Source organism: Diabrotica virgifera, chromosome 7 (genome assembly GCF_917563875.1).
Source record: "Diabrotica virgifera virgifera chromosome 7, PGI_DIABVI_V3a".
NCBI lineage: Eukaryota > Metazoa > Arthropoda > Insecta > Coleoptera > Chrysomelidae > Diabrotica > Diabrotica virgifera.
Window position 1 is genome coordinate 240,181,304 of NC_065449.1, and position 25,544 is coordinate 240,206,847.

General features: G+C 34.8%; 1 protein-coding gene across 5 annotated transcripts in view; it reads right to left on the reverse strand.

Annotated features, from left to right (window-relative positions):
• The window catches only part of LOC114328226 (ral guanine nucleotide dissociation stimulator-like 1), a 417,649-nt gene that overhangs the window by 61,355 nt on the left and 330,750 nt on the right, over positions 1-25,544 (reverse strand). Inside the window, exon 1 of one of the 5 annotated variants that reach the window (XM_028277035.2) lies at positions 19,624-19,780. The exons of the other annotated variants lie outside the window; for them this stretch is intronic. Coding sequence (XP_028132836.1) covers positions 19,624-19,707 — 84 coding nt within the window. The 5' untranslated portion in view covers positions 19,708-19,780. Of the gene's footprint in view, positions 1-19,623; positions 19,781-25,544 lie in introns of those variants that run through there. 5 annotated transcript variants of the gene reach the window in all.

The window sequence follows — 25,544 nt, forward strand, 5'->3', positions numbered from 1 at the left end:
AAAATGAAAGAATACCCATGAACGAACATATTTTATAAAACACGCTGTATTTTCCTGTCACCGTGTCACAAAGAAAATTGTCCAGTGCAAGTACATGTAACAATAATTATTACATGTACTTGCGCTGGTCAATTTTTTGTGTGACACAGTGACAGGAAAATACAGCGTGTTTTATATGTTCGTTCATGAGTATTCTTTCATTTTTCCTACTGTAGAAAATATGTAGCATCTTAGAGCCCTCAATCTGAGAGGCAACTGAAGGTCTTTGTTTGTAAGCAGCAGTGTCTTCATTTTTATAAATGCTTGCCTTGCAGTTTCAATTCGGACTTTAATTTCTTTGCTTTGGTCATTTTTGTCATCCATCAACCCAGGGTCCCAGATATTTGTATGTCTTTACTTTTTCTATTTGGGTTTGCTCTATCATTAAACTTTCATTTCCATGTTGTGTCTAGCTAGTCTTGGACAGACTAAAACTTGCGAAATCGGACAATTGTCTATATTGTGGCGCTTCGGACACTGTGTCAATATACCATTTTGGAATGTGTCATATGGGTAAGAGAAAGGAATGAGCTAGAGAGACTGCTGTGAGAGATGGTAACGGATGAGCGGGATAAAACAAAATCGACAACTTTGCGAGAAAGGTGCTGTGGATAAAAGAGAAGGAAGAGCGGGAACAAGATACATTTCTAGAAGGTATCGAGGGCGCAGAACTGGGCCCGCAGAGGTAGAAAGAAGGATGACAGACAACACAAGGGTAAATGCGAGTACGAACGACAGAGTGAGGTATGGCGGCAGCCATGAGAAAGAGACAGAGCAAGTGGAATTAAATTACTGTTGACTGAGATGCAGAAGGACGACGACAAAAGCTCACGGGACAGCTTATCGTAGGTCCCGGCCTCATCGCAGTTAAGGAGGGCAGGGAGATCCGACTTAGGGCCAAACTACTCGACGTGATTCTGAAGATGTTTTTTTTTTAGTTTCGGAATCCAGCACTGCCGGACATGTTTACCTCCGGCGTGTTTGCAAATTTCCCACCTAGTAATGAAAAAAACAAAGTCTGTATGAACGAAACAGATCAAGGTGTAGTATAGTTGGATCATAATAGATTACATCAAACGAAGCGAGCGGTGACAAATTCTACAATGTAACAGAGATAGATCAAAAATTAATACTAGCTAACTGACACCATATTTGTTGTAGCAAACTAAGAAGATACGCTGTGTGCTAAGAAAACTTGGAGAAGTTAGAGAAAAATATATATTTAGTATTAACGGTCAAACTTTTTTAAAGTGTAACATATAGGTAGACCTAGAACCACTCCTTATCAATTTCTTTCGGGTGTTTGAGTTGTCACAGAAAAGAAATAGACCAAATTACTTTCTGTTATCTCTGCTTTCCACCATTTTCGACGTTTTCAAGTGTCACGACTCGGCCGATCTCTCGGTCAATATTATATAGGCCTGGATCACGCGTACCAAAAAAAGTTTATTAAGAGCAAGCTGAAAACAAGAAACAAGATTTGTTAATAGCTTAACGGTGTCTAGTCGGACAAACTTTGACGTATGGAAACACTGGAACACGGGAAGTCTTAATTGTGACACGTGATTTTAATTGTGGAACGTGTCATCCTGACAAGTTTATGATTGTGAAAACTGGCAGGTTGTTTTTAAGTTTATTCAATAGCCTACTTTATATAATATATGAAAAAATGTCTGTCCGACAAATATGTTGGACATTTTAAAAGTCCGAATGTTGGTGGTAAATAGCAGTCTTATTTTTGCATGAGAGTTTAATGAAAGGACAACAAATCAATTGGAAGTTCTGTCCGACAAAATATATGGGACGTTTTCGTAGTCTGACCTTTAGTATGGTATAGTTAGATCCAAACCCAGACATCCAAAGTGAAAGTTATCCTCCAACACCAAATTGTCCTATATGGTCCACAAAATGTTCAGAAAAGAGTCACACCATTTTGAGCGTCGGGTTTGGGGGGGAGAGGGGGGAGAAATCTGCAAATTCGTAGTTTTTTACGTTTTTCGTCAATATTTCTAAAACTAAGCGGTTTAGCATGAACAACCCTCTACACAAAATTGTTCTACATTAAATTTGAAATAAAAAAGGCCCTGTGCATAACCCTTCTAAAATGAACGGTTCCAAAGTTACGGAGGTAGTATAGTATAATTGGTCCAAAAAAAGGCCTAACCCAGACTTCCAAAGTAAAAGTTTTCCTCCAACACCAAATTGTTCTATATGGTCCACATATTGTTCAGTAAAAAGTCACATCATTTTGAGCGTCCGGTTTGGGGGGGGGGGGGAGATGGGGGAGAAGTTGGTAAATTAGTAGATTTTACGTTTTTCGTCAATACATATTTCTAAAACTATGCTTTATCGCAAGGAATGTTCTATAGAAAAATGTTCTACATAAAATTTAAAACAAAAAAGGTTCTATACATAATTGTTATAAAATCAACGGTACCAGAGTTACGGAGGGTGAAAAGTGGAGGTTTCGATACTTTTTATATATACCGATTTCTCCCCCCTCTCCCCCCCAAACCCGACACTCAAAATGGTGTGACTTTTTTTTGAACATTATGTGGACCATATAGAACAATTTGGTGTTGGAGGATAACTTTCACTTTGGATGTCTGGGTTTTTGGTATAGTTATATCATAAATATTGCCCAAAAAATATAAAAAGTATCGAGAACCTCGACTTTTCAACCTCCGTAACTCTGGAACCGTTGATTTTATAACAATTATGTATACAACATTTTTTGTTTTAAATTTCATGTAGAACATTCTTGTATATAACATTGTTTACGCTAAAGCATAGTTTTAGAAATATTGACGAAAAACGTAACAAAACTACTAATTTACCGGCTTCTCTCCCATCTCCCTCCCAAACCGGACGCTTAAAATGGTGTGACTTTTTACTGAACAATATGTGGACCATATAGAATATTTTGGTGTTGGAGGAAAACTTTTACTTTGGATGTTTGGGTTAGGCCTTTTTTTGGACCAGTTATACTATGCTACCTCCGTAACTTTGGAACCATTCATTTTAGAAAGATTATGCATAGGGCCTTTTTTATTTCAAATTTAATGTAGAACAATTTTGTATAGAGGGTTGTTCGTGCTAAACCGCATAGTTTTAGAAATATTGGCGAAAAACTTAAAAAACTACGAATTTACCGATTTCTCCCCCCCTCTCCCCCCCCCCCCAAACCCGACGCTCAAAATGGTGTGACTTTTTTCTGGATATTGTGTGGAGCATATAGAACAATTTGGTGTTGAAGGATAACTTTCACTTTGGATGTCTGGGTTATGCCATCTTTTGGATCAACTATACTATACTACTTCGAAACCTGTAACTTGTTCCACAATTAAAGCTTCCACTGTTCCAGTGTTCCCGTACATCAAAGTTTGTCTGACTAGACACTGTTAAGCTATTAAAAAATTTTCAGTTTGCTATTAATAAACTTTTTTTTGGTACGCGGGATCCAGGCCTAATATCGTTCCCGAGTAGAGCCCATTGTTGGTCCGTTTTCTATTTATAGGTCCCAAATTGGTAGTACAATAAGGCCCAATTTAATTTAGTAACACGTTCCGTGTGTAAATGCTATTCATGAATGCAAATAACTATTTGTGGACTTGATTTAAACACTTCTGTGTCTACATGACAACGGTCAGAATCTGCTCGCTGTTGCCGGTTCTTATAAAATGATTTTATATAAAGAAATTTCATATGTATTAACAAATTATACAAAAATAATTGATAGAAAAACTATTCTACTAAAAAAATACTACGAAAAATACTAATAACGCCTGCGAATTTTGTATCTATCCCCAGGATCTATTCTTGTATCCGAGATCCTTTTTAACTCACCCTAGTGTTGTCTTCAAACCCCTTTATTAGTGGCTACGAACTAAATACAATCCAGATGCAGATCGAGAATTTAATTGGACGAACAGGTGAAAAAAAAAAACAAATTATATTGATTATTTCATTCATAGGAGATTCTGACCAATAGAAAGCTACAGAAATGCAAATTAAGGTGATAATTTTTGATAATATCCCGTCGTCAAGTATATTACGTCAGATGCCCTTCGTTGCTACGAAAAAATACATTCAGTGACATTAATGACAATTAATGTTTTAAAAGTTATAAAAGTGATGACTTTCAACCGTAAAATATTTTTTTGCACGATTGATCATTTTTGACTGTTTACCGTGACAGATTTTACGTCAGTAGGTGACATTTACTAGCAACTCGACGGTAAGTAATCCAACTCGACGGTAAGTACTCCAACTCGATGGTAAGTAATTCACTTACCGTCGAGTTAAAAATCTTTTAATTTTAATTTATTTTTTGAAAGAATAAAGAAAACTAACGAATTATTTATTAATATTGAAACTTCTTAGGCCTATAGCCAACATTTTTTCTCTTCAAATACGCGATCAAAGTTGAAAACTTGGAAATATCAATGCCATCATAAAGAAAAACGGTGGATTTAATCATTGAATATTCTGCCCAGAGGCTTCCAGGAGCTTTCAACTGCATATGTCTTTGAACGAAATATGCCAATAGAGTCTTTTCTTCGATTCTTAAATTCTTGCCTTTGCACCATTTTTTAAAACTTTGGTAGGTATTTTGATAACGGATTTTGGAATTTTCGGGAATAATTGCGGAACACCCTTCTTCCCAAGCCCGTTCAATTTCTTCAAATTCACTTTCGCTCATATTTTAATTTATAATAATCAAAATTGTACTTAAAATTATTGACAACTAAATAAAAACTCAATTCTCCATTGTTGTTATGCACCCTAGTTACTATCTAACAACCAAAGTATCTATCTTAATAAAATGAATGAAACTAGTCAATATGACGAAAATGTTTAATTTTATAATTTATAATGTAGTCCTGTCGCCAGGGGGGTACAACGGCCTCCTGTATTCAGATGGACTTACCCAAGTTTTTTTTATATATTTTGACCCGTAGAACACGAATTTTTTGGGTAACAGTTGATCCGGATGTCGATAAGATTGTTATAAACAAAGAAGTTGAGGAATTACATAACAGCGATTTCTCGCAAAACAAAACATGTTTTTGTATTTTTTGGGCCATTCTAACCAAAAAGTGTTCCTACAAATTTTTTCGTAGGATTTATAGTTTTCGAGATAAACGCGGTGGAACTTTAAAAAAATCGAAAAATTGCAATTTTTGTACCCGAATAACTTTTGATTAAAAAATAAAATAGCAATTCTGCTTACCGCATTTGAAAGTTCAAGTCAAAGTATATCGGTTTTAGTTATTTGCATTGCTAAAAATTTATTATTTTATTGTTAAACAAAAGTATAAATACCTAGTGCTGGAGTGATGTTTTCAATGATTTCTCATTTAAAATCGAACGAGTAGGTAGAGTAGGTACAAGTGCAAGCGAGGCTATTTCTACGTAGCATGCATGTAAACGCATGTATTAGGCACGGGAAACACTATGTGTTTATAGCTTTTTTTAGCAATAAACACATACATTTTTAGCAATGTATATATTCGAAACCGATAGAATTTGACTTGAACTTTCAAATTCAGCAAGCAGAATTCCTATTTTATTTTTTAATCAAAAGTTATTCTGGTTCAAAAGTTGCAATTTTTCGATTTTTTGAAAGTTCAACCGCGTTTATCTCGAAAACTATGCATCATACGAAAAAACTTGTAGGAACATTTTTTGGTTAGAATGGCCCAAAAAATACAAAAACAGGTTTTGTTTTGCGAAAAATGGCTGTTATGTAATTCCTCAACTTCTTTGTTTATAACAATCTTATCGACATCCGGATCAACTGTTACCCAAAAAATTCGTGTTCTACGGGCCAAAATACATAATAAAAACTTGGGTAAGTCCATCTGAATACAGGAGGCCGTTGTACCCCCCCTGGCGACAGGACTAATGGTATCAATCGTGCAAAAAACGTTATAAGCATGTCGAACGTTAAGGGTAACCGATCTCAGACAATAATTGGAGTCGTCGCTCCGCTCCTCCTCCAAACAATTGTCTTCGATCGGTATAAAACCCTTACCGTTCTCCATACTTAATATACTATATATCAACTGTGTGTTTAACAGTACTAATTTGTACTTACATAAATAAATTACAATAAAATTTTGGTTTTGAACAGTTTTATTCATGAAATAATCGCAACAAATTGCACTCGATCTCAAAAATTAATATAGAATTTTAGAGCTCTTGTGCAATTACTACTGATTATTTTTTGATGATTTTAACTTCCAATCGTATAGTAAGAATTTGATCACGTGTTTAATTATGTCCAATCAGATTAAAATTATACTGAGAATTATCTACTGTAGAAAATTACCGATATAATTTTTTAAGTAGATTGATTCTGTTTAATGGCAACCAGTTTCCTAGTTTTGACAACTGTCACATTTAAGAAAATATCCATAATATACGCATTAAAAAAATAATCTTACGAATATCACACGACAGTAAGAATAAATAAGAAAATAATGCTTCATTTTTACTCAAATTTGTTGTCATTGGGCAATAGCCACTCGAGCCCTGCGGGCTCTCGTGTCTATTGCCAGACAACAAATTTTCAAAAAACTGTCGCATTATTTTCAATTTATTCTCACTCTCTTGTGATATTATACCCGAAAATTAAATCTAAGGAGAAAATGAAAAAAATTATTGGAAATTATACCAGAAATTGATATACAAATGGAGTTACCTTAAACAGAAAAATGTCTAAAAAGATAAACAATGCGCCCCATTCCAATGATATTTTTCTGCATGACTACCAGAAGCCCGTCTTTTGTCCCTCTCGTTAGTAGACTCTTAAGGTACGTATCCATACGTAGGTGCTCCGTACTCGGTGTAGCAGCTCTACATAGTGGATACGTTGTGCTCGCCGCTCGGCGCTAACCCTCTTCGATTCACCCTCTTCGTTTGCAGTTTATATGTAGGGGAGCGCATGCCGTATCCATTTAAGCAGCTACACCGAGCACGGAGCACCTACGTATGGATACGTACCTTTAGACTTGTAGTCTAAGAGCTGGAGCCGAAAAGCATCGTCATCAGTAATATGGAATTTGTTCCATGAAATATGTCCATTCAGTCCCTTGTACTATTATGGTCCTGTGTAGGTGGATACAGAAAGTAGAAAATTTTCAGAGAAAAAATCGTCATGGACATTGTACTTTAAAATGTCCTCTAATAATTGACTAATATTTAAATTATTCTTTAGACTATGCAGATAGCTAAAAAAACTAACAAAAATCTCTTCAATTTGAAACAGAATTTGCTGCAAAACCTTATCTATGTATTAGTAATTTTTGTTTGGTTTTCCTTTAAAATATGGATATTCACATTTTTTGCTTGCACTATTTCTACTATCTACTAGAGGAAGTCGAATTTTACGATAATTTCTAGCAATCAATTAACGTATAATGGTTCTTAAAAGATGAATAACAAACACCATTATCAAAGTCCAACGTGACTAATTCTGTTTTGTTATAAACCAAATCTTTAGAAGGGTATTAGACATCGAACAGGTCATTTCCTATCTCACATAAAAACCAGACAACTGTTTGTGATCCTTAAACCAGAAATTAGTAGGTATATTTCCGGTATATCATTGTTGCTTTTCACTAAAATACTAATAGTAATATGTGTTTAAGAATTATAAAAGAACGCATATGCGAAGAATACCGTTCTTTTGAATCAGAAGAACAAAACGGATTCAGAGCAGGACGATCCACAATAGATAGTATTTTCTGCTTATCCCAAATACTCGAGAAAAGAACACCGAGATCTCGAGAAGTGCATTTACTTTTAGTCGATTTAACAAAAGCATATGACACCGTGCCTGTTGCGAAGTTGTGGAAAGTATTGGAGAAAACCAGTATCAGCGTTACACTAATCGACGTTATTAAAGAGCTATATAAGAACACAATAGCAAAAGTTAAAATAGGAAAAGAGGTGTCTAATGGTTTTCAGGTAACAAAAGGACTGAAGCAAGGTTCATCTCCCATACTGTTCAACATATATATCGATGAAGCGCTCAGGGACTGGAAAAAGAAGTGTAAAGGGATGGGGCTATCTATTGGGGATAAAACGTTATATACGTTTGGTAATCTATGCAGATTACCAGGTAGTTATTGCCCAAGACAAAGAAGACCTGGACTATATGGCTAGAAAACTAATGGAAGAGTACAAAAAATGGGGCCTCGAAGTAAATGTCCAAAAAACACAATATCTTTGCGTAGGAGGAGAAAATACTGCAGATGACCTCGACTTAGAAGATGAAACCATTAAGAAATGAGACCAATATACATATTTGGGGGTAAACTGACAAAGACAGGGAGAAGTTATGAAGCCATAAAAGACAGAATAACCAAAGGAAAGCAAGTTATAGGTGCGTTGAATTCAGTATTATGGCAAAAAAATATAAGACCGGAAACGAAAAAAAGAATATATTATAATACCATATTAAAACCAGTAATCGTCTATGGCTCAGTTATTAGAAAGTCGCAGAGTTGTCCAAAATAGCTTTTAATGCATTAATGAAAAACGCACTTTGTAAAACTGACACCACCGTACAAGGTTTTCCGACCGTCTCAGTTTAGAATTTAGAGTATTAGGGCCTTAAACTGCTTCTCTTTTGTTACACAATTTGAATAGAGCAGCCAGGATGTCTGAGAGATGAGATACGGGACGGAATAAACGAGTCATTGTCGTTTCGTCCAAATTATCTTTAGATCAAATTAAATAGACACAATTGGTATTGTGTCTAAATGGAAACTATGTAAATGAAACAACAAACGGTTTAAGGAGGGTATCGGAGTAGAAATAGACGGACAATATGGAAGTTGTTGATTGTATCATGGTTTAGATAAAAAATAAATAAACATAAGAAATTTAAAAAATAATAAAGGAAGTTAAAATAGTCAATTATTAAATTTTAATTGTTAACAAATGGCAAAAGTACAGCAATTATTTTTAAGTATATTAAAAAACAATACACACTGGCCTATCCCAACAAGTATTCACTAATAATAACATCCCTAAAGCAGGATGATCCTTTTGTTAGTTTTAAGTGCTTAATATATCTGCACAATATCAACATTCAACTCAAAATAATTCATAAGAAAATCATAAATTATCACATGGGCCTGTAAATGTATGGAGCCTTGTAGCCATGTAGCCTTGTACCCTGTAAATGTACATACCTCAACCATATACTGGCTCTTAATACAGGGGAGTTCGTTAGGAAGGGTCCGAAAAAAAATCTATCCTTAGAAAAACTCGAAATCGTCGGATTAAGGCAAGCGTCCACAGACCCGCATCGTACGCATCGGACGCATCGTACGCAACGGATTTTAGTTTGCCTTGTACAGAAACTTATGTAACCGCGTCCACTGATCCGCATCGTACGGATCGCATTATCGATTGTCAAACTAAAATCCGTTGCATACGATGCGGGTCTGTGGACGCTTGGCTTTAAGATAATGAAAGTAAAGTATGTACATACATGCAAAACAGTGAATATTTCCAAAATCTGAAGATTTGAGCGGAGCGTAAGGAAATGGGTGAGTCACAAAGTTTCACAAAAAAAGCGAATATTTCGCGAAATGAACGTCAGATCGAAAAACTAAAAAATACGTGTTCAATATTTTTGAAAAATCTATCGAATGGCACCAAACACGACCCCCACACGGAGGTGAGGTGAGTTACTTTAAAATCTTATATATGAGCCCCCAATTTTTATTACAGATTTGGATTCTTTACGTAAAAATAAGCAACTTTTATTCGAGACACTTTTTCGAATTATGGATAGATGGCGCTATAATCGGAAAAACGATTCTTGGAAATGGAAAATTAAATTAAAAAATGGAAAGTCCCTCACTTTATGGAAAACTTAACTGAACTTCTTTTGGTTTTAGAACCTACTCTCACAACCCAATAGGTCCCCATAACGCTCGAGTAACTGCAAACTACTTTCCTTCCCTACTATTATGCTTAATAGTAAATACATACTTTTACAATTGATTCTTCAAGGCAAAATTGGGGGCAAGGGAGGCCCTGGAGGTAGACGTATATCCTGGCTGACCAGTATTAGGAAGTGGATTGGTCTAACGACAACTGATCTATTCCTAACTGCGGTGAATAGAATAAGATGTGTCAATGTGGTCGCCAACATCACTAGAAGATAGGCACCTTTAGAAGAACTTGGGGTCGTTCTTTGCTATCTCGTTGTTTGTGAAAATTATTATTCACGAGACATATAGTTGTTATTTTGTTCATGTGTCAACATAATTACAGCATTTTTACTGTGTTCGTGTTGTATTTTATCGCAAAAACAAAATTTAGATAGTTTTAGATAGCTACTAAAGCAGATTTTAATAATAAAAGAAATAATATTGTCTGTGTACCTCAAATTTTTAATATCGAGTTTCTAACTTATCTCCAACATTGAGGATGACATGTTTGTGCAGCCTTATGTGAAACTTCCGATAGACTGGAAACTTTTCAAAAGATAAGAACTTCAAGAAAACTACATGCTATATTATTGTCCCGATGACTGCCAGCGACAAGAGGAATAATATAATCCAAAAGAGAGCAATGAATCGGTATTTTATTCTATTCTTAGAATAAATCGAGGCGTAAACAGTTTAGTCAGAAAATTCTGTTCGATTATTATCACAATTTGTGTCAAAACCGCACCTTCGCAAAGTTTAGTGGTTTCGCTTTGATATGGAATCGCAGACGCCAGACGAACGTCAAGTATGGAGTTTAGACGACCAGAAATTTCAAGAAATGGAATTTGTGTCTAGCAATATTGGACTTCCTACAACATTTATTGACGGAACGAGACAGTCCTGATGTAAATTACAGACAGGATATTTGTTAATGCTGAGTAATTTAAATTATACTGAAATTGGATTTGGAATAGTCATCATTGGACATGGATCTCCCTCATAATTTTTCATCTGTTTCGATATTGCGCCTCTTGCTTCCAATTCCTATAACAACGATTTAGATCGTCAGTCCAACGTGTTGGTGGACAACCTCTTCTTCGGTAGGCATCATCTCTTGGTCTCTCTTCCAGAATCCGCTTTGTCCCTTTGTTATCGGTCATTCGCACCACAAAACCTGCCCAGTTCCATTTCAGTGTGGCTATTCTCTCTACAGCATCAGCCACTCCTGAACTTTGTTGTAACTGGCGGTTTGTGACCTTGCCTCACAGTGAAACGCTCAACATAGCACTCTCCTACTTTTCAATATCTGCCTTCACAACGCCAATATTCCAACAGATTGGAACAACGCTACTATGATTATATTACACAAAGCAGGAGACAAAGCCAATTTAGAGAATTACAGACCGATTAGCCTCCTCAGCCATTTATATAAGTTATTTACGCGAATAATAGTTAAGAGAATGGAAAGAAAGTTAGAGACTTATCAACCAAGAGAACAGGCAGGATTCCGAAAAAGTTACGGAACAAATGACCATCTACAAAGTATAAACACCCTAATAGAGAAAGTAATGGAATACAATAAACCTCTAGTTCTGGTTTTTATTGATTTTCACAAGGCCTTTGACACAGTTGAGCTTAGCAACATATTACAGGCGCTTAAAGAATGCAGGCTAGATTATAGGTATACAAAATTATTATACAAAATATACTTACAGGCAACAATCACCGTCAAATTACATACTAACAGTAATCGCATAAAAATAGAACGGGGGGTTAGACAAGCAGACCCAATGTCACCTAAACTTTTTAATACGGTCTTAGAACATGCTTTCAAGAGTTTGGATTGGATGAAAAAGGGAATAAAAATAGATGGAGAATACCTAAACAACTTACGTTTCGCCGATGATATAGTCACAGTAGCTGAGGATCTAGGTATGGCAAGAGATATGGTACAGGAACTCGTTGTGGCTACAGAAAATGTAGGTTTAAATATAAACATCTCGAAAACAAAAATAATGACAAAGTTGGTACCCAACCAGAACATCAGTATTGGTGGGAAAGAAATAGAACTCGTAGATATATATAAATACCTGGGACATGAAATTACGATTGGCAGGGATAACCAGACTCATGAACTGAAGAGAAGAATCGGCCTTGGGTGGGCAGCATTTGGAAAACTGAGAGAAACTTTTAAAAGTGAGTTGCCCACATGCCTAAAGAGAAAGGTATTTGATCAGTGCGTCCTCCCAGTCTTGACGTACGGATCAGAAACACTTACCTTAACTAAAGCCTCGGCTACCAAACTAAGAGTCACGCAGAGAAGAATGGAGCGGTCAATGTTGGGAATAACTCTGCGAGACAAAATCAAAAACGAAGAAATTAGGAGGAGAACAAAGGTGACTGACGTCATCGAAAGGATAGCCAGGTTGAAGTGGAGATGGGCAGGACACATAGCCAGAATGACAGATGGACAAAGAGGATATTGGAATGGAGGCCAAGAGAAGACAAGAGAAGCGTCGGTCGACCACCTACAAGATGGACTGACGAGTTAAGAAAGCTAAATAAAAACTGGATGAGAGCGGCGCAGGATAGATGGGGTTGGAAACGAGGGGAGGAGGCATATGTTTAGCAGTGGACTTTTGAGGCTGGATGAAGAAGCACGCTCCATCGCCATTTCAGATTTATGAATGCTGATAGAAATTGTTGCTTAGAAAAAAACCTAAGAATTCATAATTTTCAATAAATGTTAATAATTAATTATTGTAAAAAATGAACCTACAACCTTGATATTGCGTGGAAAGTGGGATTTTACCGTGTTAAACATATGGTTAAAATTTCAGAGTGATTCATGAATTAGTTTAAATGTTATTCAATTTGTTTATCCCAAACAACTACCGTTTTCGACATTGAAATTTTTTCTTATAAACACTTAGAATATCTTTCACGAATTAAAAAAGTTAACTTACGACAATTAGAGGCAAAGTTTAGTCACTTTTTTAATTCATAGCTTTTTCTTTATAACAATTAAGAAACCTAATTAGCGATATATATATATATATATATATATATATATATATATATATATATATATATATAACACATTGCGTGCCGCGTCGCTCATATATGAGATACAGAGATATTTTGGCAGAGGCACGTCGCTCATTTTTGATATACCACGTATGACTTACTTTCTTGTCGTGGATATCAATATCCCCTGAGACTATTATTCCGATTAAAGCGTGGCACGCAATGTGTTAAAAGGTCCAGGATTGAAGTTTTAATGTACACAATTTGAAAAAGATTGCCTCTGAACAGAATCGTCTATAAAACTTCAAAATGTGGACCTCCAATTCGTTCAGTAATGGAGGGGTCCTGTAAAATTCGCGCTATAAACTATATCTCCGGTTCTTGTTGATGGATTTTGATGATACTTTTGTATGTAGGTACTCGTTTGTATATTATGAATGTGCCTTCATAAGGAAAAAATAATCTTCTTAATTTTACGCTTTTAAATAAATAATGTATTGTAAATTTAACTGTAAATGATCTATTCCTCTGTTTTGTAAACAAAAATCGGCCTAAAAATATTGTAGTTTTTTTCCAAAAATTGTTTAAACAATTTACAACGTTAATGTAACATTAAATTTATTAACAAACGGTATATTCGTAATGTACGCAGAGAGTACATACAAATTAAAAAAAGAAACGTCAAAATCCATGAACAAGTTCATATTTGATTTTTTGATAACGTCAATTTGAAAGCAGGGACTAATTTCGTTCAGAATAATTATCGTAGGACAATAATTCGCATATTCGAACAGATCATGAATATGATTATTATTTTTAATTTATTTCCTTTGGAGGACTATCTATCTGCACTTTGTGGTCAAATAACGTCGGTTGTAATAACTCGAATTATACAAATATAACAAACGTAAAGATAATAGTAATGGCACAGTTTTGTTCTAACTAACGAAATTAATATAAATAACGTCATTACTTATCCATATTATCGTAATTTAAACCAACATTCTGGCAGTTATAGTTATTTCAGTGATAATTTAGAAGCTGATGTAGATAATATTTTTTCTTTGGATATACCCATATATTGACATCTAAACTGAACTACTTTATATTTATGAAAACAGTTAGAAAAGGATAATTGAGGATGGGGTACGATTTAAATACAAAAGTTCAACGCATTCAACAAAACATTTCAATGTGTATAAACAATAAAATATAATTTGTACATTTATAAAAGATGGAATTATTAGCTGAATAGGCTGAAGGGCTGAATAAAATTTAAAAAAAATTTTTTATAGATAAATGACAGAGAGGTAAATTAGATAGATTACAGATAAGAATCAATAACATTCAGGTCCCTATTGCAGATTGGGGTTACATTTGGATAAGAGACTGCGTTGAAAAGTTCACATTAAAAGGATCAACATAAAATTTAGAAAGATGAACCGGATGCTTGGAAAAAATTCTAATCTAAACTATCCATTGATAACAAACTACTGATTTACAAACAGATACTAAAACCAGCGGATGAGTAATTCAGACCAGTATGGACATACGGCAAAAAGCTCTGGGGATCCGCCAGTAAAAAAAAACATCAAAGTAATTCAGAGGTGTCAGAGCAGGGTACTAAGGTAGCGTTAATGCTCCATGGTACGTAAAAAACAGCTGCATTTACCGATGTTTGAAAATGGAGACATATAGTATAGTATGGTATAACTGGACCCAAACCCAGACATCCAAAGTGAAAAATAGTCTCCAATACCAAATTGTTCTATATGGTCCACATAATGTTCAGAAAAAAGTCGCATCATTTTGAGCGTCGGGTTTGGGGGGGGGAGAGGGGGATAAATCGATAAATTCGTAGTTTTTTACGTTTTTCGTCAATATTTCCTAAACTATGCTAACTAGCATGAACAACCTTCTATACAATAATGTTCTACATTAAATTTGAAATAAAAAGCCCTATGCATAATTCTTTTAAAATAAACGGTTCCAAAGTTACGGAGGTAGTATTGGTCCAAAAAAAGGCCTAACCCAAACATTAAAAGTACATAAAAGTTTTCCTCCAACACCAAATTGTTCTATATGGTCCACATATTATTGTTCAGTAAAAAGTTAAACCATTTTGTGCGTCTGGTTTGGGGAGAGATGGAGGAGAAGTCGGTAAATTAGAAGTCTTTTACTTTTTTCGTCAATATTTCTAAAACTATGCTTTAGCGTAAACAATGTTATATACAAAAATGTTCTACATAAAATTTTAAACAAAAAACGTTCTATGCATAATTGTAATAAAATCAACGGTTCCAGAGTTACGGAGGGTGAAAAGTGGAGGTTTTCGATACTTTTTATATTTTTTGGGCAATGTATAATATTATTACTGATGAAAGAAATTGTCTTAACAGGATTGTGTTTTGTAAATAAAATTTGCTATTTCAGTGGCCGATGGTGTGTTAGTGATAAGCCCTTGAAGAAACGTCAACCTCATCACCCAAAATCATCATCAATTGTCCAAAAAATATAAAAAGTATCGAAAACCTCCACTTTTCACCCTCCGTAACTCTGGAACCGTTGATTTTATAACAATTATGTATAGGATCTTTTTTGTTTTAAACTGTATGTAGAACATTTTTGTATAGAACATTGTTTACTTACGCTTAAGCATAGTTTTAGAAATATTGACGAAAAACGTAAAAAACTACGAATTTACCGATTTCTCCCCCCTTTCCCCCCAAAGCCGACGCTCAAAATGATGTGACTTTTTTCTGAACATTATGTGGACCATATAGAACAATTTGGTGTTGAAGGATAACTTTCACTTTGGATGTCTGGGTTATGCCATCTTTTGGATCAATTGTATCATACATACTAGTAGAACAATAATTGCCAAAATCTGCCAGCAGACATGAACAACGTCCCCTTCAACATGTGAATATCGAGGCCATCCATCTCCTCGAGAACACAAATATACAAAGAAGGCTCAAGAGGATAAATCTCTTCCAGTTAGTGAAGTGAAAATGGTTAGTGTAGAAGCAGAGCATTGTGTAAGTTAGTATAATACTGAAAGTTAATAATTTAGGTTAGAATAGAATTGCTCACTGGTCTTCTTGATCAGTTTGTGCATTCTCTGAGCATTTTATCTGGTAATATGTGGTCTGGTATAATAGGAGACAAGTCTACCTGCAAAAGCTTCTAAGTCCAAAACCGTAATAAGTAAACTAAGTCAATAATAGGGAGAAAAGATCTTCTAGCTACCCCTAGTGTAACCGGTTTGATCTTAGGACATGTAGAGAGCTCCATTGTCGCACTGTTTCATTGGAACACACATGTCCCCCGAGGCAGGGGCTATACGAGTGTGAGTATATTATGTGTGTGCCTCTATATTCCAGGGCGCATCTGTTTTGAGATGGACGTTGAGAGGAGACTCATATATTTTTGCAGAAATTTCTTTGAATTAACTCCTATAATAATAATTGGGTTATCCTCCCACTCAAAATGGTCCGAAACATTGTTTAAATAATCAAAATGTCAAAAAATGAAGGAAAAATTCGATTATTTTATTCGTTTTTTGATTATAACTTTCAAAGTATTCACTTTCGCGAAAAGTTGTACTGATATAAAAGTTGCGTAATTAAATTTCCTACAATATAGGATTGGTTACAAATTTTAAAAATTGTCACCCTTGTTGCAAAATAGCAATAATTGCGAAAAAACCATAAAAAGACAAGTATTTGCATTTTACGTTTTTCAACCATTTATGCTACACTTAGGACCTTCATATTTTACCCAGAAAAACTATAAATATAGTAAAACAATACTGTAAATTTCATTAATATCGGTGCAATAGATTTTGCAAAATAAATTTTGCAATCCAGCTTTCGCAAAAAAAATTCATTTTTTCAAAATGTTGCGGGACTGAAAATAAAGCAGATAGTAAGTTGAGCTTTTTTTTTACTTATAGAAGAATACCGTACCTTTCATTTGCAATTTTTAAAATTAAAATCCATTAACTACCACGGCGTCAGGAATTTCTTTAAATAAACATTAATTTTTGGTGCTACGCGCAGGACAGCAGTGTTCGATTCACACAAGTTGATTTCCACCAAAATGTCTACTCACAAAAATGAGCACCAAAACAAATGTGTACTTAAAAAAATTCCTGACGCCGTAGTGGTTAACCGATTTTCATTTTGCAAATTGCAAATGAAAGGTACGGTATTCTTCTATATGTAAAAAAATAAACTTGCTGTCTTCTTTATATTCAGTCCTGCAAGATTTTGAAAAAATTAATTTTTTTGGCGAAAGCTGGGTTGCAAAATTTGTTTTGCAAAATCTATTCAACCGATCTTAATGAAATTCACAGTATTGTTTTCTTATATCATAAAGTTTTTCTTGATAAAATATGAAGGTCCTAAGTGTAGCATAAATGGTTGAAAAACGTAAAATGCGAATACTTGTCTTTTATCGTTTTTTTTTTCGCAATTATTGCTCTTTTGCAACAAGGGTGACAATTTTTAAAATTTTTAACAAATTCTATATTGTAGGAAATTTAATTGCGCAACTTTTATGTCAGTACAACTTTTCTCAGAAATGAATACCAAAGTTATAATCAAAAAACGAAGAAAAAAATCGAATGTTTCCTTCATTTTTTGACATTTTGATTATTTAAACAATGTTCCGGACCTTTTTGAGTGAGAGAATAACTAAATATTATTATATAAGTTATTTTCAAGCAGTTTCTGCAAAAAATATGAGTCACCTCTCAACGTCCAAATGTACTAATATTTTTACAGATGCGCCTTGGTCTACTATTAGTCCAAGGTAATAAGGTTTTTCCCATGACACTCGAGCAGCCAGGGTACTGAAGCGTTTTTTCGACAGGTAATACCTATAAGAGCAAATTGTAACTATTTCCTGCATATGATCTGGCGGCCATTTTTATTTATAAACAATTAAGTGTCAAAAAATGGCATTTTCCGTTTTTTTCAAATCAATGGAAAAGAGTAAAACTTATGGTTTTTTCAGTACAAATATCTTTGAGATTATAAAAAAAACTATAAAATAACGTATTACAAAGTTTGATATACTCATTTATTGTTAATATAATTGCGAAAAAAGGTCGGAATTGCAAAAAAAATTAATTTTGCAATATCTGTTATAAAAATTAGTGTACAGCTTTGAAATTTTTGTCACATAAGGGTTCTTTAGTACTTAATATGTGATAAAAATTTCAAAGCGATTCATTCAATTGTTTAAATTTTATTCAAATTGTTTATCCCAGAGAGCATTTTTTCTGCAATAACATAAGTCAGAAAAAAATGACGTTAGAACCATTCCACAGGTGTCAATGAAAGAGCATGAAATATACTTTTAACTTGGTTTAAAATAAGCGAATAAAAAATGCATTTATTAGTAATAAATAATTATGTAAGTACCGTAAAGCTTTCCTTATAAACTTTTTATTTTGTTATATAAGAAATTATATATTTATATTTATTACAATTTTTTATCAATTATGATATAAATAACATTACTTGGTAGTTGTGCACTTAAAACAGGGTAAAAAAGGTAATTTTTTTTGGAAAAAGTTATCTAAAAAGTTTCTAAGGAAAGATTTACGATACTTTTGCATAATTATTTATTACTAATAAATGCATTTTTTATTCGGTTTTTTTAAACCAAGTTGAAAACATAGCTCATGCTCTTCCATTTGACACCTGTGGAATGGTTCTAACGTCATTGTTTTCTGACTTATGTTATTGCAAAAAAATGCTCTCTAAGATAAACAATTCGAATAAAATTGAAACAATTCAATGAATCGCTTTGAAATTTTTATCACATATTAAGCACCAAAGAACCCTCATTTGACAAAAATTTCAAACCTGTACACTAATTTTTACAACAGTTATTGCGAAAATATTTTTTTTTGCAATTCCGACCTTTTTTCGCAATTATATTAACAATAAATGAGTATATCAAACTTTGTAATATGTCATTTTAAAGCTTTTCCATCATCTCAAAGATATGTGTACTAAAAAAACCATAAGTTTCACTGTTTTCCATTGATTTGAAAAAAAAGGGAGAAATGCCATTTTTTGACAGTTAATTGTTTATAAATAAAAATGGCCGCCAGATCCTACGCAGGAAATAGTTACAATTTGTTCCTGTAGGTATTACTTGTCGAAAAAACGCTTCAGTACCCTGGCTGCTCGAGTGTCACGAACAGGGTATATTTTTGTCTTATTACCCTGGCCTATATATGGTATTTACTACTCTACTTGGTATTAATTACTGAGAAGTTATCAGAGCAGAGACGAAGCAAGAACACAACAGGACTTGTGTTCTATTGTTGTCTTGACGACTATTGACGACTAGGTCGTAATATGAAAGCTTTTAATAGTAATCAAGTTTTATATACAGATTTTAGTTTATCACAAATATCGAAATTAGCTTTTTCCATATTCTTTTTGGGAGCGGTATGTAAGCTGTTTCTATTATTACGAATACTCACGATAAGCTCATCACAAAAGCACAGAAAACCCTGTAAAGCGCCTTCGCAACAGAACTCGCCCACTTCCACCATTTATAAAATTATTACTCTACTCACAGTTTCGAAACAGTAACACACAAAATTAGATGAAAGACTGTCTTCGCAGTAGCATACGAAAGTAGGACCGCAATCAAATCTCATTCCACAAACAAAAGTCCGGCACAAACGAAAAAAGTTCACTTTTCGTCTTCAAGTAAATTCGAGCACTTGACTCGAACGAATTTCAAACAAAACTGGTGCTTTTGTTAACATACGTATACATTAGCGATAATGAAAATTTTTATCATTTTTATCGAAACCACAACAGTGTTTGCTATGACAAAACAAGCGATGTACTTTGTTAGACCAGGGCATTTAGGGAAAAATAAATCGATTTTAGAAAAGCTTCCTCGAGCAAGAGGCAAAAGGTCGGAACAGATGGAAAATTATGAAGGAGATCTATGTCCAGCATTGGACAGGCGAAGATTGAATGCTGAAATCGATTTTTAAATACAGCACCTATCGAATTGTTGCATTGTGTTCGGAATGACATCAGGAAAAAGTCTACAATCGAAAATTGGTGGAAATGCTGTATTTACAGTGCATAAGATGCATCCAAAAGTGCATTTAAGCATCTCAAAATCAGTAGATTAAGGGCCAGATTTTACTACTCGGGTTTTTGGAGTCGCTCAACACGAATAAACCATCACAACCAACCAACGGAGCACCTGGCGCCCAGGCTTACTGCTAAGGCACGTCATCGGTGCACGTCACCTCATACTTCCGAGGGTTTTCGCCACTAAATTGATGCAAACAGATTACTCGGTCATTTTGGGGTCACTCAACAAAAATACACCTTAAGAACCGATTTCTAGTGCAAGTGGTGCCCAAGAACCTTCGAAACTACAGAAGATGGTGTGCCTTAGCAGTGAACCTGGGCACCAGGTGGTCCGGGGATCGGTTCTGATGGCGCATTCGTGTTCAGCGACTCCAAAAACTCCCTAGTAATTCATTTGCATGCATTTAGTGCCGAAAAATTACGAAACTCCAAAAGATGACGTGTCTTAACAGTGACTGTGGGCACCAGGTGCTCCGATTGTCGATTCTGATGGCGTGTTTGTATTTATCATCCAAAAAAAGCTCCCGAGTAATCTGTTTACATTATTTTAGTGTCGAAAATCCACGAAACTCCAGATGACGTGCCTTAGCAGTAACCCTAGGCACCAGGTGTTCCTGGGTGTTAGTTCTAATGGCGTTTTCGTATTCAATAACCCCAAAAACCCTCCAAGAAATGTGTTTGCATCAATTTAGGGAAGAAAACCCTCGAAAGTCTAGAACAGGGGTTCTCAACCTAGCAACTGCGTACCACCTGATACATTTTGAAGATTTTGGCGTACCACCAAACACCGGTGGAGGGGGGGCATGGAATGGAAGGAAACTATGTTTTTAGAAACATATTTGCTATCAGAAATATGTCCATTGGCTTGTTTCATTTTATCCAAAAGTCAATTAAGGATTTATCTTTAAAACTGTCTTCTGTGTTTCGATGAATGTTTCCTGTAAATCCTGTAATTCCAACTCATTTGGTGGATGATGCTGCAACAGGATTTCTGATTCAGTCAAGTTTGGAATAATCTACAGAGAAATATTTATTAAAACTTTCTTAAAGAGATTCCAAGTGAAGAATTATTATATCAGCAACCACATCTGGTATTGGAGATATTTGGTTTTCGTTAAAAAATAGTGACAGCAAAAGAAATGCAGAGACATCCTTCCCCTGTATTTGAGAACATAAAAGAACCAACTTTTTCTTGAAGGAGTTTATTTTCTCATTGGCTCTGAAGGGTGTTGTGTTTGCTCCCCGAAAGACTCATGTTCAGCGTGTTGAGTCTGTCAAAAATGTCATCTAGATACGCCAATCTTGACAACCATTCTCCATCACGGAACAACTTTTTCATGTCATTATTTTTTTCAATTAAAAGCATTAAAACTTCTGACCTCAGTTTGAAGAAACGGGTGAAAAGACACACTCGCATTTCCTCAGAAAAAGACCCATTGTAATCGCTTGTTTCACCCAAGCGACGCGTACCACCTGAAATCTTACCGCGTACCACCAGTGGTACGCGTACCACCGCCACCGGTTGGGAATCCCTGCTCTAGAAGATGACGCGATATTCGTGTTTAGCGACCCCCAAAACCACCGAGTAATCTGTTTGCATCAAGTTATTGCCGAAAACCCTTGAAACTTCAGATGACGTGCCTTAGCAATAACCCCAGGTACCAGGTGCTCCAGGGGGTCGGTTCTGATGGCGTATTCGTGTTCAGTAACGCCAAAACCCGCCAAGTAACAAAATCTGGCCCTTAATGTATTGATTTTGACATGTTTATGCTCTTTTGAATTGTTTTTGTTGCACTGTTAACACAATTATGCATTTCCACCCATTTTTCTATTGTAGACTTTTTTCCTGACGCCATCACAAACACAATGCAAAATGTTTTAAGTGGATAGGTGCTGTATTTAAAAATCGATTTATTCCGGTGTTTTTGTTCTAAATGCACTGGACTATTTATGATGATACGTGCCCGTGTATGAATCATAAAAAACGAGGATTGCACGGACATTGCTGATAACGTTTGTTAACGTATCTAATTTTTGTGAATTTTGTTTGGAATTTGGAAGTGTTATCGCTGGCAATTATGTAGTTATATCTTCTATCGTCATATTTATTCGTATGCAGAACCTTTAGTAAATTCCAAAGTGACGGCGAATAGATAAATATTGTGTTTATATGGGATTAGCCATAGTTCATTGTATTGTTCATTTTAATCAGATTAGACGTATCCGAGATGAAAATAATAAAATACTAATTCACGAAAAGGATGTCAAAAAGAGATGGAGAAAGTATTTTGACAGTTTATTAAATGAAGAATTTGACAGACAGCCTGTGGAGTTAACGGAGACAGTAACAGCAATGGTTACCAGAATAACAAACGCGGAAGTGGCTCAAGCGCTTCAAAAAATAACGAAAGGAAAATCAGTCGGACCAGATGATATTCCTGGGGAAGTAGGGAGAGCATTGGGAGAGACAGGAATAAGTTGGCTAGCAGGTATATTTAATAGAATTATGGAAGTTGGACAAATGCCAGACGAATGGAGAAGCAGTATATTAGTACCTATCTACAAAAACAAGGGGGACATACAACAATGTACAAACTACAGGGCTATAAAACTACTTAGCCATACCATGAAAATATGGGAGAGAGTAATTGATAGACGGGTACGTGAAGAAACCGAAATATCCGATAATCAATTTGGCTTTATGCAGGGCAGATCAACAACATATGCAATTTTCATTGTAAGGCAACTGATGGAAAAATACAGGAATAAAGAGACCAACGCTCATATGGTATTGATTGATCTTGAGAAAACATATGATAAAATTCCTCGAGAGATTCTGTGGTGGGCACTCAATAAGAAAGGAGTCCCTGGCGAATCTGTAAAGATTGTGAGAGATACGTATGAGGGAGTAATGACTAGTGTTAGGACAGGTGTGGGAGACTGATAAATTTCAGGTGAAAGTAGGACAGCACCAAGGCTCGGTGCTTAGTCCTTATTTATTCTCATTAGTTTTGGACCAGATAACAGCGAAACTACAGGGTAGCATTCCATGGTGCCTAATGCATGCTGATGATGTAGTGCTAATAGGAAATAGTGAAAGAGACTTAGAACAAAAACTGGAACAGTGGAGACAAGCTCTGGAGGAAAAAGGTTTAAAACTTAGTAGGACAAAAACAGAGTATTTGGAATGTTCATTTGATGGAGTTACTACAAATAAAATGGTATCTTTGGATGGTGAAATGATTCTGAAAAGCAATAGTTTTAGTACCTAGGATCAGTATTACAGAGTAATGGAGAAATAGATGGAGATGCATGCAGTAGAATTAGGGCTGGATGGATGAAGTGGAAAGAAGTTAGTGGTGTGTTGTGTGACAGAAAAATTCCAATGAAGCTGAAGTGAAAATTCTAAAAAACAGCCATAAGACCGGCTATGATGTACGGAACTTAATTTTGGCAGTGAAAAAGAAAGAGGAACAGCGAATGCATGTGGCGGATATGAGAATGCTTAGATGGATAAGTGCAGTGACAAAGAAGGATAAAATTAGAAATGAGTATATTAGGGGAAGTCTAGGTGTGGCACCAATTGATGCCAAAATGAGAGAGCATAGGTTAAGATGGTTTGGTCATGTTCAACGTCGAGACGTTAATCCCCAATACGAAGAATAGCTGAAGTGCAGATTCCTGGAAGGGGTAGGAGAGGAAGACCAAAGAAGACCTGGGGGGAGACGATAAGGCAGGACATGTTGGTAAAGGGGATTAACATTGATATGACCCAAGATAGAATTGTGTGGAGAAATGCAATTAGGGAAGCCGACCCCGCATAGGGATAAGGCAAAGAGAATGATGATGATGATGATGATGTAAATGGACTTTCCGGCCACCCTGTACATATTTGTCCCAGAAGCTTCAAATACAAGTTTGCTGCACGAACGTAAACAAACAAATGCACTAATACCAACATTTTCCACTGACAATAACACGTTTCTACAATACGCAGCTTTTTCTTTTTTCATTCACGGTCAGTAATATCATCACGACCTAGGTCGTGTTTTCCTCCGTTGAACACGGCGAATGGAACACGTGGCCATATACAGGACGAGTTATAATTACGAACGTTTGTACTGAAAGGTGTGCCTGCTCGTGCGTGGTTCCGAATACGTCTCTTCGGTGGGCAGTCGTGTATTATAAAGTCATCAGGATTATTAGGATGTTAATTATTTGTAAAAAGGTTTTTAAGATTACAGGGAATAACTAAATATACTATTATTAATTATATTATTGTATATTATTAGTTTTTACAATGTCTGTAGACTTTAAAAACGAAGATATGAACTACAGGTGTGTTATACAAAGTGATTCATATTAACTACTATTATTCCTCGATCCCGCGTACCAAAAAAAGTTTATTAATAGTCCAAGAAATAAGATTTTTCTCGTGACACATCCCCCTCCAGGCCGAAACATCCTGCAGCATCTTGTAGCCGATTTTGATGATACATAGTTATAAACAAATGAAGATCAAAAAACGGTAAATTTTCGCTTTTTTCGTCTATTAAGTACTAAGAAGTAAAGCATTCTAAACAAATTTGAGAATAATAAACTCATAAATCATATAAAAAAACTTCAATATGGCGTTCGCTGAATATGTCTAACCTTATTTGTTGCTTAGAAAATTGCAAAATAAATAATAAATTTTGAGTTTTTATAAATATTCATATAACTTATGTAAAAATTAAGTTAGAATCTTCTTATTACACGGAATGCTGAGACTTCTTGTGCTTAAATTATATTTTAAATTTTAAAGCAATTGGTCAAATAGTTTAAAAGTTATTTAATTTGTTTATCCCAAATTATTTTTTTTGCAACAGTATAAGTCAGAAAATTATGAGGTTAGAGTCATACTTCGGACAGTTTATGAAAGAAGAACATTCACACTATTAACTTAATTTAAAAAAATGACAAAAAGTAATTTTAAACAGTGTAAAATTATTTTACAAAAACATGTCAATTTTTTGCTTACTTATAAACAATTAAATAACTTTTTAACCGTTACCCGTAGAAAAATGATTTTTTCATATTAAGAAAGACTGAATTTTTATACACATTTAGAAAAAAAAAACAATTATCCTAGGACAATTATGGGCGAAGTTAGCCGCCCCCCCACCCCGTATTTTTAATTCACATGATGTTCTTGCAAAATAATTTTGCAATATTTAGAATTATTTTTTGTCATTTTTTTTAATTAAAGTAATAGTGTAAATCTTCTTCTTTCATAAACTATCCAAAGTGTTACTGTAACTTCATCATTTTCTGACTTATAGTGTTGCAAAAAAAATTAATTTGGGATAATCAAATTAAATAACTAAACTATTTGACCAAT